Source organism: Coffea arabica, chromosome 11e, assembly GCF_036785885.1.
Source record: "Coffea arabica cultivar ET-39 chromosome 11e, Coffea Arabica ET-39 HiFi, whole genome shotgun sequence".
NCBI lineage: Eukaryota > Viridiplantae > Streptophyta > Magnoliopsida > Gentianales > Rubiaceae > Coffea > Coffea arabica.
The window spans coordinates 58,592,800-58,607,090 of record NC_092331.1 but is presented as its reverse complement, the minus strand read 5'-3'; the positions used below and the strand labels follow the sequence as shown (position 1 = coordinate 58,607,090).

Sequence of the window (14,291 nt, the reverse complement as noted above, 5' to 3'; positions counted from 1 at the left end):
TCACAAATCATTATGATGTCCGGATTGAGAAGGAAAAGCAAGTACAAGAGGGAGACAAGGATCATGGTTCCATGAAAGTGGAAGAAATAGGAACAGAGACGGAGAGAGTGCGATGCACATCATAATTTTGCGTGAATCACGATTTTAATTGAATGGAGTTGGTTGAACTTTTCACATCACGATCACAAAAATAAAGGGTTAAAAAGATGCCAGGTTGAATTTTTAATCACGGTGCAAGAATCTAAAATTAGGTGAAGCAATTTATCATATCTTAATTGCATAACTTGATCAGCATACACAAACGCTCATTAATCAGGCATCCAACACATCAGAAGAACTGTACAGGACATCCATTCATCAAAGTAGTCCAACCCTTTTTGCCATCTCAATGATGAATATTCAGAGGAATAGGATGTCTTTATTAATTAATGAATGAGCGAAAAAGTGAGGCGGGATGGGATTGTTCTTTCCCTTTTCTTGTTTTATTTGGCCAACATGAGTGACCTTCAAACTCAATCAGCAAAGTGGAATCACCTTATCCTAAGACAGAAGGGACAGAAACCAGAAACGAACACCCATGTCTGTCATTCAAGACCAGAAGTGGCAACCCCTTTTTTTCTTTTTGTTAGCATTTCTAATTCAACACTAGTAAATAATATGCTAGTACCATCAAAATTGGCTATTAAAATAAAATATAGATCCATTCCACGGTTGTCTGTCAATAATGGATAAGTTGTAAGCTGGAAAATGGTGTGCGTTTCTCTGTTTGCCGTATTAAGTTTCTTGCCATGTCGTTGGGCAGGTCGCTGTCTATTTCCTTTCTTCTGCATTAAATACGCAACACGTGCAACGTAGACCAAGCCAGCAATCCCCTAAATGATGAGAAAAACACATTCATATAGTTCCTAACCAGCTGCTACTCACATTAATAATAACGGCAATGCTGCCAGCAAAATGCCCGGGCGTAAAGGACGCCACGAGGGTCTTTTGATTATTATTTTTTTCATATTGTTACCGATATATGCAGTGCAGCAGACAGCGTTAAAGGTTTCCTGACGTACTAGTAGTATAATAATTTAATTGAAAGTCATTTCCACTCGCTTTGATTGGAGTTTAGTTCCAATTCAACCAACGTGGGCCCTGATTGATAATAGTGTAGTGCTAGTGCTGCTGCTACTTCACCGGTGCACCAATTCATAAATTGCAGTTTTTGCAGATTGTAATCAAGAAACTGAGACTTGAGAGTTGGAAGTCATCCCTTCATTTCTCCCTCTCAGGCCCCTAATAAATTCACAGGTAACTAGTCCCTGAAGATTTCTTTTCGTTTTCACTTTCAGTATTTTTTTCTTTTTGGGTGCTTTCGGTGATAAATGTATGGTCTTCCATACATTTAATGCTGCAGAAGGCAAGTGCCATAATTGGATTCAATGTGCTTTTGGGGTTGGTCTCCTCTTGTGTTTGACAGAACTTTGCTAAAGAGTTTTAGTGCCTCTTATGTTGCACTTTATTGCTTTTGTTTTCTGTAGTATGAAGTAAAAAAGGGGACGGTGAGCTTATTAATCGAATCCTGACTCTCATTTTTATTATCTGAGCTTTTGAAGTGATTATAACAAATTTTAATTCCATATTGTTGAGTTCTGTTCTGCTTAGTTGCTGGGACTCTTTTCTCTCTGCTGTCCTTAAGAAATGGGGAAAGGAAAACTTTACTTGGGCTCAGTTTCTTGGCATTTCAGTAAGCTGTCACATGCATAAACTTATTTGTATCCTCAATTAAGAGGTGGAATCTTTCAAAGATTGACTCTTTATCATTTTTACACGCTGTCGTCTGGTGGTGAAGTATTTTTACCTCATTCTTTTGGCTTTGAGTCTTTGATTAGGACTCATCGCTGCTCATTTGTTTAATACTTAATAGCTAATCTTATCAGAATGACTTTCGACCAATTTCCGTTCGTCATCTTGGCTTCATCGTACTCTTCCTGGGAAGGCTCTCAACTCTTTTCTAAGAATTTTTTCATTCCAGATATTTCTTCCTTCAGTTTTTTGTGGAGTGGATCAAAGTTTGCATGTTGTCAGTTATATACAGGGTAATATTTTCTTGTGCAAATAATATTCTGCACTTTTTCACTTGTCTGGTCTCTGCCGAGTGGTAGTTTTGCGTCTTTGGTCAAAATGGGGTAGCAAGGTATGAAATAATCTGCAGGTTGCTCCTCCTGCAATTTGCTTTCGCACAAGTTCTTTGATTATAACCAAATTTTTATGCTGACTTTAGTGTAGCTTTTTTTCAGTTGCTGAGGTCTTGAGTCCTTTCAGATCATATGCAGGTTTCAAGAATTCTGTGCAGTTTCATCTAAGCCATCTTAAGAGGATTCGTTGGTACGTCTCTCTTCTGCATCTCTTCTTAATGTGGGCAGCCGGACAATACATATGATGGCAGCTTCTCTCTCTCTCTCTCTAATTAAGGTAATATCAATATTTATCCTGGAATTTATAGTTCCAGGTTTCAAGCATATGTAACCGAGAACTCAAATCCAAATTCATTGCCCCTCTCCCGGCTGGATGTGTTAATAGCTTATTGAGTGCAGAGCACTATTTACGATTAAGTCAGTGGATTATTTATTAAAAGCATTGTCATGGCTCATAGTTTTTGCTGTTGTGTTCACATCCCTGCCAATCGTACCACCCAAAAGTCTTACTGCAAAGAAGTTTGAAATCTCGTCCTTCATTGAGTAGTGAATGATAAGTAGCGCAGTTTACACCAATGGGACACATAGATGTTCAATTTTGGAAATGTTGGTTCTGGGATAGGAAAGTTGATAATTAGTTGTGATTCGCAGAGACTGTAACCAAATTGAAGTATGTGTTAAACCACTTTAGCAGGAAGTAGAACTCACAGCTACTTTTATCAACCTAAGAACTCATTTTTACTGCTTTCTGTACCAATTCATGTTGAACTTAGTATTTGACTCAGAAAGATACACTCGGTAGTGCTTGAATTTACATCCCAACACTTCTCTTGTAGTTGCAGGAATTTGTGTCATTCTCCTTCCTCGGATTTTCTATGAGGCTCGTTGCAGAGATCATTTTGTCCAATTGGCGTATGCTATGAGAAAGCATTTTTTCTTACCATCTCTCTTGAATCAATTGGCACCATGGGAGGATGCATCTCAATGCCCAAAAAAAGATTTAAATCAAGTGCTAAGTACTTCCGCAAGCCTAGGAAATTCCGAAGAAAGATTGCCTCTTCTGTTTCTGTTGCTCCTATAGAACAGTTCACGGGTGCAGAATTTGGCAGAAATCCTTCTCTGCCAGGATCTGTTTCAGGGAACAATGAGACACATGCAAGCACCAGCTGCAGAAGGTCCGAGTTACCTAATCTGACACTACATAGCACCCAGCCACAATGGGACCACAATCAAGTAATTAAAAATGGTAAATTCTTCTCTCTTCAAGAATGAGAGTCGAAAGTGAACAAATCAGCTTGATGAATAGGATGTTCTCTCAGCTCACTGAAACAATTTTGGTCCTCAAATAGTACGTGAAAATGTTTCTCTCACTTGAGGTTTTGTGAAGCCACTAAATTCCCTGATGACTAGACACTCAAGTACTAGGCAATGTTGCATGACCCCTTGAGGCTGTATTTTATCACAGTAGACCCCCTAAACGCACAAAGAAGTTTTGATAGCACAAAAGTTCATGTACGTACTGACATGTGCATGATTTCCTCTGCTTATCTCTCATTTTCTAGTTTCTCTACTATCCTTTCCAACATATTAATTGTTAATAGTATTTCAACGTATGTCACACAATCTCTTATAATTCACATCTCAACTTACTGCGATGCCTATTATTTGTCATTAGTTGTTATGAGCTATCATAATGCTACGACTCAGTAATCCAACGAGTCTATTTCAAGCTTCTGATAAAGGTGTTGCGGTCTTTAATTATCAGGAGTGTTCCAAGAGGAGGCTTGGTTCGACTCTGTTAGTGCCCTTGATTCGGATTCAGATGAAGACTTCAGTAGCGTTCATGGAGGTGATCAATTTTTTTCTGTTCATCTGCACCTTCACTAGTAGTGAACTCAAGTTGCTTATCCTGTCCAAATTTTTTTCTATCAGATTTTTTCCCTTCATTGAGCAATATGACTGAAGACGCACACATGAATCAAATGGCACAGCATGAAAACAATTCTTGGTTTGGCAGTGAGCACAGAAGTGACAAAAATTTCCAGACTATAGATTGTGGTAAAACTGAAAAGTTTTCTAGCAAGGTTGAAAATGAGGGCGAAAATGGAATCTCCCATTCAAAAGGATGTTATGACTTTCCAAGCTTGACCATTGCGGATGGAATATCTACTGAGAAGAAGAAAATCCCAAATGCTCCATCTTGGAGATTCAAGGGTGCCAAAGCAGATCCCCGGCAATACGAGGAGAAAAATGTGGAGAATCATCCAAAGTCCCATTTGCCTCAGTTGCTTGACCATTGTTCGTTAAATTCATTATCAACTTCAAAAAGAAGAAGGTCAACAGCCACAAAAGTCGCCATTAAAAGGACACAGCAGGATGAAGATGAGACGAATGAATATTGTAAGTGATGATTGTAGTACTGTTATACAGAGATCACATATCGTTAGCTTTTTTAAACTGATGGCTGCACTTTTACTGCATATTTTGCAAAAAGTTTATGATGCATTTGCCTAAACTAGTAGTCGAGTTACGAACAACTTTCCCACCTTTTGCTTAATGCACCCTATTACAATCTTGCCAGTTACTAATTGTCTGTTGAGATAAAAGAGTCACCCTCTGAGTATACTTCATGTGATCGTAGGCATATACAGACAAGAGTTTGTGCAGAATGCATACAGATATCCACAAAAACATAAATGTGTATATATTGATAGTAGCACAATATGTGAACTTGCTGGTAACTGATAGGTGGTAAATGTAACAATGTGCATTGCCATTACAGCTACATGGTTAGTATCAAGGATTAATATGTCCTCATCTTTAAGCACATTCTATTATACTGGTGGAAGAATATGATGTTGTAATTTTTATTTTATACCGTCTTCTTACTGAAATATCAGTACACCGACAGGTCCATCTAAGAGATATTTGTATCGTCGCAAAGCAGGACTTACCATTCCACGTTCAATGGGCGAGAATCTAGCTCATGGATGCTGGCATCCTCTTTCACCTTCAGTCTTTAAGCTTAGGGGAGAGAACTATTTCAGGCATGTTTTTGAGGTTTTGCTTCATTCTATAAACCATTTACATGAGCTAAGTCTGGTCTGTATTGATTGCTTACTAGAATTTATGATCTTTCTCTGCAGAGATAAAAAGAAGCACCCTGCTCCTAATTACCGCCCTTATGTTCCTTTTGGTGTGGACTTATTTGCCTGCCCTCGGAAAGTACACCATATTGCTCAATACCTTGAACTTCCCCCCGTAAAAGCTCACCATGAAGTGCCATCATTGCTTATTGTAAATGTTCAGGTGTGTGCTTTTTCCTTTTATCCTCACTGTTTGTGGGATTTGCAGAAATTAGTTTATTCTTTTGCAGTTCAACGAGTACCTCCTATATATTGAAGTATCTATTACGTCAATGTAGATGTTGTTTGATTCCTCTGTTCACTCATAGGCAGTATATAATTTCAATTAGGCTTTTTGGTAACGGATTCCATACTGTAAATATATCAAAAACTTTGGAACCTTTTGGAGTACTGTGGTCAACTTTTAACTGTTTTTTCTGAAATTGTTACGTTTTCAGCGCTACAATTTCCTTAGAATTTGGCATGTCATTCAAGTTTTTTCTTTCTTGTGGTTTGCCAGCTGCCAGCATATCCTGCTTCCATATTCCTTGGTGAAAGTGATGGGGACGGACTGAGCCTTGTATTGTATTTCAGAATATCAGAAAATTTTGAAAAAGAGACTTCTGTGGAGTTCCGAGAATCGATTAAGGTATGCCTAGATCACTTCACCATATTTCTTTTTTGTTTATTGGGGGATGAGTATGTCAAAAATACTGCCTTCTTGAATTGGTAGAGAAACTCCAGTAAGCAAGCACAGGAAGTAGTAATTGCAGAATACAAGTTGATAACGATGCAACATAGCCAACTGCAGGAATGGGAATGATTCTCCTAGTTTAGCAAACATAGAAATGGGATGATTCTCCTAATTTAGTAAACATAGAAAACTAAAAGATTGTATAAAGTCTAACTTGATTCAGTGGAAACATAGAGTACCCAAAATTCATACCAGCATAAGAAAGTCTGTTTATCATCCCAGGCAAACATTGCATATAAGTAACAATTCAGGCAGACAAGTAGATATCTGTTTTTGGGCAATTCTTATCTCACAAGGCTATCTGTGTTTCTCAAGTATGTAAAGGCATAGGAAAAGCCAGGGTACTTCAAGTCCAGTAGTTTCACTTCCTCCACCTCTCCTACTTCTCTCTCTCTCTCCGTTAGCAGTTTCCCTCTGTTCAAGCACAGAAAGTTGCCAGCTTAGATGATGCACAGTAGTACATGAGGTTCATCTTACACCTCTGCATCAAATGTGCTAAAAAAGTTTTTAGAGACTTAATCTCAAACACATTCTAGTTTTAGCTACGCTTGTCACCTAGTTGTTTGGCTGCATTGAAGATCATGAATTTGCAAAGTCTTAACCTGAGGATAAAGTTCTTGAAATCCAATGACACAATAAAATTTTCATTACTCTCGTTTGTTGTTGTCTGATATTTTCTTGCTAAAGCTCAGCACTTTTTCTGATGCAGAGATTCGTGGCCGATGATATGGAAACTGTGAAAGGTTTTGGAAAAGAATCCATCATTCCTTTTAGAGAGAGACTAAAAATCTTGGTTGGTGTGGTTAATCCTGAAGATCTGAGGCTGAATCCTGCAGAAAAAAAGCTTTTACATGCTTACAACGAAAAGCCCGTGCTTTCACGTCCTCAACATGCTTTCTACAAGGTATTCATGCTCGTTACAGATTTTCTGTTCTGGTTGTAGGTGCTAATAACTTCTGTGTTCCTTCTGACATGCGACTTGAGAAACCAAAACCAAAAACAACGAGGTTATGGGTTTATGACAAAGCCTTATTATGTTTTCTGTCAACAAAAAGCTCCAATTATATGCAGTTCAATTCAATAGGAATGTGCTGGTCTGGTCGTCCACGAAAAAACTTCCCCAAATGACTAAAATCTTGAATAATACGAGGACAATGTGGATGTCTCCTTAGACCTCTTTCCCCTTTCTTCTTTTGTACTGGGAATTTTATCTCTCTCTCAACCTGTTCTGTTACTGGGCTAGAATCCAAGTAAGATATCTTGCTTTTACTTCTAGCCTGACACTGAGGCAAAATTCGCGCCTGCAGGGAGCCAACTATTTTGAGATTGACCTCGATGTACATAGATTCAGCTACATATCGAGGAAAGGACTTGATGCATTTCGTGAAAGGTTGAAATATGGGATTCTTGATCTGGGGTTAACCATCCAGGTATATTTGTTATCCTTACCTACATTTCTATGTGCTGCATTTCCCCTTTACCTACATTTCCATGTGCTGCTGCAGGCACAAAAACCTGAAGAGCTGCCGGAGAAAGTGCTGTGTGGCATTAGATTGAATAAAATTGATTTTGAAAATCACGGCCAATTACCTGAAATTGTAATTCATGGTAATGATTGAGTTGGAATAAAAGCCACGGGCTCATGCGGATTCAACATTTCCGCATGTAGCAAAATCTGTAATCATTTGTTTTAAGATCTATGCCATGGATTGGAGACTACACATTTTTTTGTACTAATATCTTTAATCTACGTCAAAAGATGGGATTGATTTCGATGTTGCGGCACACTAATTCAGCAATCTCTGTTGACAAGTATACTGTGGTGGTGGCTAACCAAATCATATTCGATTGAGAGAGTTCAACCTATGAAGCACAATAAAAGAAATACTGTCACATCTCGAGAAACTAGATGTTTACTCATGATTAAGATCTGCAACAAACCAAAAGACTTCAATAAGCAAATAATTGCCTGACCAATTAACATGATGCAGCTGTGACACGTTGCAAAGTTGATGAATTGAAAGCTTGTCAATTGAACCAGCACCAGAGGGAACAAGGATGTTTAGTGTAGTATTTCAGCCCCAACAGTGGAAATAGATCAAGAAGTAAGAAACAGACATGGATTTTATATTTTGTCAATGAAAGCAAAAGCTGAAGTTCAGATCTGGACATCCATCCTCATTTTCCAAGTGCTACACCAACATCCACCCTTGCCACACAAGCATTTACAGAAAGAATGCACATAGATATAATAACCTTACAATGACTACATATAAAAGGAATTTCCAACAAAATCTATGATTTCTCTACTTTCTTATGTTACTAACTCCTGTGTCGTTCTGTATTTTGGACTTGAAAAGTATGCGATCTTGGATGAAGTTAATGCCTCAAGCATGAGGAACAAACATAAATAGCATTAACTTTCGCCTTCCTCTGACTTGTGTATCATATTCATATCAACCAGCTTTCCCGTTGCTTTTCTACCTGGTCTTCACTCATCAGAATCTATGTTATTTGTTCTTCCTTGAACCTTAAGCTAGCTATTGGCTGTGGCCCATTATTCTTGAATTCTGCCCTCCGAGTGAGAGACTGATTATTAACAAGAGTGGTAGGTGGCTTCAATTCTGAAGCCATACTGGCAGTGCTGTGGCTGCTGCTCTTGGTTGCAGGAACATCATGATTATGTTTACCCTCATAAGTTGTTATGACAGCTTTTGGATCACTAGCAGCTCGCTCAACATGCTTACGAACATTGCATCCTTGGCTGGTGCATTTGTAATAGCTTCTGCAAACAGCAATAGCATAGTTAGACCCAATAATTGATGGAATGTACACGATAAATGGTGCTTACTACTTAGTATAGCAAAATACTACAGACTCTGTTAAGGACAACAATGAAAATTTGTAGCCACAAGCCAATTAAAATAATCAATTGATTCACGCCCAATATCCAAAATTAGCACGGACACTCACATACACTCCCATACAGAGACAGAGACAGAGACAGAGAGAGAGAGGGAGAGGGAGAGGGAGAGGGAGAGGGAGAGAGATTTCTCAGACAAAATTATCCAAAGGCGGCTAGTTACATCTTAAGAGTTGATTACTCCGTTGCATCGCAAATATGAGCAAGTGGACTGGATTGCCCTATGAATGAATTATTCACCAAGGACTCCTTTTGCCATAGTAATAGATTAAACAATCAAAATTACGGAACCTCACTAAGAGATTCCTGTAATCAAGTCTCCCCAAATGTCAATTCAACTCAGAGATCATTCTAAAGAAAGAAATTACCTTGGGTAAGGGTTCCCTTTAACAACTTTCTGGCCATACTTCCGCCACCTATAGCCATCATCTAACAGATCAACTTCACTTGTTGTTTGAACAATGATCCTTGGTTCTGTAACTGTCCTGTGGGATGAGGCAGGCTCTGATGTCTGAACTTCAATATTCCTGCACAAAAAGTATAGAAATATTAATTAGCATACCTGGGAGCAAACAACTCGTGCACTGTTTAGAAAGTGATGGACATAAGGCATTGTAAGAAAATTAAGAATACCTTCGCTTTGATTCTGGTTCATCGTTATCTCTTGTCTCTACTCCATTTTCTGCATTGCCGACTTCCTCACTGTCACTAGATCCAGACACTTGTTCAGGCGTTGCTTGGCTTGATTCCTGGTCTTTCAGTGCTAATGAATGAGAAGGGAACCCCTCCCTATTCATATTCAAGTTTTCACTCCTACCCATGGATCCCAATTCAGAGTTCCCCTGAAGATTGAAGGTTCCATTGGGATTGCCAGAATCTTTTGCCCGCTTCATATGTTGAGGAGGCTGATGGTTGTGCTGACCTTTATATATAATCTCAGTAACTTGGCCATCATGAGACCTTTCAACCTTCTTCTTGACAGGACAACTTGGATGCGTGCATTTGTAATAACTTCGCGGATACTCACTGCCCTTCACCTGTTTTTGCCCATATTTTCGCCAGTTGTAACCATCATCGGCAGGTTTATCAACTGTTATGGAAGGCTGCAATTTTTCATCCAGTTGTGGAACATCAGATGACGCTTTAATGATGTTAGGATCGGGTACTGGAGGCGGCATCTGCTGGGGTGTGGTTGTACTCGACGTCAGCGATTGAAGCTGTGATGAGGGAGGAGCAGGTGCTGAAGACAAAGATGGATACTCTGCTGGCGTTTGCATGTGGGCCTGACCTTGTGCAGCTTGAGCTGTAACTTGAGCTAGGACTTGCTGGTGGGACAATCCAAAAGCTCCCTATTTTATCCAAAGACTAGACATTAATAGTTGAGACAGGTCAAATAAAACTAGTTGTGAACTCCAGACACTAACAGTTGAGGAATGTCAGCATTATCAGTGTGCAAGCCACATATACAGTTATACATCCGAGTGCGTTTCTTCAATAGCATGAAATATCACAATATTTGGCTCCAATACACCTAAAAAGGTATATCACTACAATGAAGGATGCCATGTTCTATACACATATCATTTGTGTCTGCCTATCTTATAGAGACGACACCAACCCCCAAAAAAAAAAAAACTTAACAGAAGACGCAGTAGGGAAAAATGAAATCAGAAAAGGGGATGGAATGCATATTCAGAAGGGAAAAAAAAAAATTCCAAGAACCAAAGAAAGAATTTAGCCTTATGGTGTAAAAAGTGCTTCAATGAAAACCAAAGAGAAGATTAACAAACAATATTTTGACTCAACTTCACCATGGACGTCTGACCTTCAGATACCAAAATGGTACATGCATGTAAATACATGGAAAAACTGCCTAGAAAGAAACACAAATGTACTTTTAAAAGATACTATTGGCAGACAAATGAATAGCTTCTACTGCAATCATATGATGCCTGTGAGTATAACAATATGGGATGATTACAAAGAAATAGAATAGGGAAAAAAAAAAAAAAAAAAACTGCAGCTTGTGCATTTACTGTAACTTGACTCATCCATGCAATTTAGTTTTCTTCCAAAAAAAAATTGAACTTTTTCACATTTATAGAGTTGCCAATTTCAGCACCTTTGAAGGTCTACTAAGTGATGAACTATCATTGAATGTGTTTGCCTCTCCACTGGATTACATAAAAGTCCAAAATTTACTTTTTCACAGAATTTTTGAAAAATATGGTAAGGTCTAAGCCATCATTTGTACTGACCTTTTCTTTTTAGTCCATCTATAACAACTTTTGACTAAAATCACTACTCAATTTAGCTATTCAAGATGTTACCCATTTCGGCCACTTACTTACGAAGCATATGTTCTACCGAAACTCGTATGTGACACTCAACCAAAAGTCAAAAACAAATCTTTTTATTAAAAAGGAAAGATACGCTTCATTTTCTAAATTTGCGCGAGCTGTATGAGTCAAATTGAAGGATTTCGTAATTGGCAACATATGCATCCAACAAAATACACGTAAAATGGTGGATTTTTGAACATGAGGCAGTATGAAAACACCCTCAATATAATTTTTAAGCAAATTACACTATGCAAAAGAGAACATCCTCATTATCATATTTAAGCAAATGACACCATGCAAAACTAATTTGACACCCAAATCTCCAGCAAAGGGATGCTTCTATTATAAGTTCTCCGTTGATAATGTTTTATTTGAACAAAACAAACAAATTCCATAAGCCAGCAACATTTGATGCTGCATTTGGTACAATCATCCAACTGCAATTGGACTTGGTATCCTATTAACTTCAGTTGACATCTCTAGGATAGAATTCTAATCCCTACTTGCTTACAAACAAGCATACCCTGAATGACTCCAAATTTGACTCAGTTCCACAGCTATGTTACAATGAAATCCAACATGCAAGAATACTTCAGAAACTAAACTAAGGAGTTCATTAATTGCGTTCATTAAAGCCCAAAAGTTGCATATTTCCACATGAAAAATGATGTGCTCTTCAAACTCCAACTCGGTATGTCTAAGTTTTAGGCACATCTACCATTTTTTTTCTCAATAATTTCAGCAGTGCAAAGTTCTCTATAATCAGTGTCAATTATCATGATCGAACCTTCTCTTCTTAAAAACAATAATCAGGAAAACAAGAAGGCAATTAACGGAATAATTTTTAAAAAAAAAAAAGTCAAAAGCTTGATCGCTTCAAGTACCTGACCAGACGAAAAGAACCCTGGCGAGTCGAGCAAGCTAGCCGGACTCAATCCCGGCGGAACAGTAAACATCGCCGGCTGCGTCACCACCAAACCAGTAGGCCGGCTCTGCTTAAACCTAAAGTCCGCATCACCTGCACCGCTGCTGCTCACTTTCTCTCTAGAGCTAGAATTTCCCGGCTGCTGGAAGTTCTGCCTTAAAGCCGGTACAGCCACCGGCGACCCCATGGCACCGGCGAGAAGCTGCGAGAAGGAGCGGCACTCGGAGTCCGGATCGTTGTCGGAGAAAAAACTCGAAACTAACGTCATCGGGCCAGGGCTGGCACCCGGCCCGCCCGTAAAAAGACTCTCCATTGCCGTCCTCGGCGGTAAACTTATGGTAGGCCGCGTCGGAGCTCGCGATGATGATCCATCGTTCTCCGCCATTAGTTTCGATGACTTTGGCTTTTTTGACCCAAAAAAACAAAAAAAAAAAGTTTTCTGAAGTTTAAATTTTTATGGTAGTAGCGGCAGCAGGCTTTAGCAGCAGTAGCAGAAAACGAAATCTTTGTTTCATTTTTTATTATTCCATCGCTTTTTCTTCCTTTCTTTCCCTCTACTGAAAGTCGCCGCCAGTCGCCCGGGTTTATTTTTTGTCTCTCTCTCTAAAAAGGCAAGACGTCGTCGTCTTTTCCACTCTTTCTCTACTTTCTGGTTTCAGCTATATTTAGAGGATCGCAAATTTTAGTACTCGTACTAAGTAGTAAAAGCTAGAAGTCCACGCCACCGCACCCGACAAAAAATTAGCAGCTAGCCAACTAGTGCTCATCATTTTCTTTTTCCCAAGAAAAAAAAGTACTCGATTTTTTTAATTTCTTTAATTATTCTCCAATATTGTATTTTTTAGGTTTTTTTCCCAAAATCCCACCGAGTTTTGAGTAGATTGAGAAATAAGAATATAGCCTTGCTCTTGCTTGATTATTTTTTGATTAATTTTTGTGATACTTTCGATTGCTTTCGTATCATGATTATAGATTTTTTAAATGATTAAAAAATATATAATCATCAAAAGAATAGTTTTACTGATTCTGACTATTCTCTATAATAAGTCTCTATAATCAAATTTTATAAAATCTAAAACAATCGAAATAAGGCCTATATCCAAATAAAATCTCGGGATTTTTTTTCTATGGTAGGTTATTTATATCGATAACTTTAATCCAATAATTTGAAATTTTTTTTCTTTCTTGTTATTTTCTTCCAATCTCTTAAAGAGTTTTTTTTTTAAAAAAATGGGGATGAGATGGGGATGATGTGGGTTGTATCTCTCATGGGTGTCATAAATTTACAATAATTAATTGTGTTTGTTTGCGTTTGGGGTGGTTATGTCGCGGAAGACTTTTGAAGGGATGAGGCATTGACATTTGGAGGCTGGGAGGGAATCTAGAAACCCCAGGCTGTATGTGGCAACACAAGTGGGCACGACTGATTGAGGGAGATGACGACTGATTGAGGGAGATGACTTGTGCTTGGTTTAAGTAGGATTAATTTCATCTTACGCCCCTCAACTATTCTCACATCCCACTTGCATTCGAAACTTTTATAATTTTTGCAATTTACTATCTTCAACAACATGTAGTTTGTTGTAATTAGAGCTGTAAAACGAGCCGAGTCGAGCTCGAGCATATGACAATCGAGCTCGAGCTCGGCTCGTTTCTCTCTGTTAACGAGCCGAGCTGAGCCCTTATCGAGCCGGGTCGAGCTCGGCTCGCGAGCTGTCCGGTTCAATTAACAGCTCTAGTTGTAATCCACTACAATCAACTAGAGTCCGGCATGGTGAAGTTGATTTCGCCCAAGCTAGTGGTTGGTAAAGTGGTTCTTTCAACTCCTATTCTTATTTTGTCACGATAAAACTTTATTTTTTTTTATCAAAAAAAGTGTCGTGTTGCACAATTTTTTCTTCCCACTTAAAACTAATAAAAGCCATGTTTATACCGTATTATCAGAAATTTAACGCAAATCTCTATATATTTGTTTCTTTCGTTTAAAGAATAGGGTTATTCGCTTGGATAGGAGGGGAAAATGTATAATCTAGCGTCAC

The 14,291-nt window shown here is 38.5% G+C and overlaps 2 protein-coding genes across 17 annotated transcripts; one reads left to right on the top strand and one right to left on the bottom strand.

Annotated features, from left to right (window-relative positions):
* Positions 1-918: 918 nt before the first annotated feature.
* On the top strand, positions 919-7,837 carry LOC113717947 (uncharacterized). 16 transcript variants are annotated; one of them, XM_027242808.2, is made up of 11 exons: positions 919-1,296; positions 2,322-2,373; positions 3,020-3,429; positions 3,949-4,032; positions 4,116-4,583; positions 5,095-5,230; positions 5,330-5,492; positions 5,829-5,957; positions 6,772-6,966; positions 7,370-7,492; positions 7,568-7,837. In XM_027242808.2, the coding sequence occupies exons 3-11, from the start codon at positions 3,150-3,152 to the stop codon at positions 7,679-7,681; spliced, it is 1,692 nt and encodes a 563-aa protein (XP_027098609.1). In that variant the 5' UTR covers positions 919-1,296; positions 2,322-2,373; positions 3,020-3,149; the 3' UTR covers positions 7,682-7,837. The 16 variants fall into 16 exon arrangements, with proteins under 16 accessions (XP_027098609.1, XP_027098603.1, XP_027098608.1 ...); XM_027242802.2 differs by having other exon boundaries at positions 2,322-2,460; XM_027242807.2 differs by having other exon boundaries at positions 2,311-2,373.
* A 331-nt stretch (positions 7,838-8,168) lies between these two features.
* Positions 8,169-12,916, bottom strand: LOC113717949 (probable WRKY transcription factor 4). The gene is made up of 4 exons (XM_027242809.2): positions 12,212-12,916; positions 9,619-10,334; positions 9,354-9,512; positions 8,169-8,847 (listed from the first exon to the last, which is right to left on the bottom strand). The coding sequence occupies exons 1-4, from the start codon at positions 12,635-12,637 to the stop codon at positions 8,568-8,570; spliced, it is 1,581 nt and encodes a 526-aa protein (XP_027098610.1). The 5' UTR covers positions 12,638-12,916; the 3' UTR covers positions 8,169-8,567.
* Positions 12,917-14,291: the final 1,375 nt, after the last annotated feature.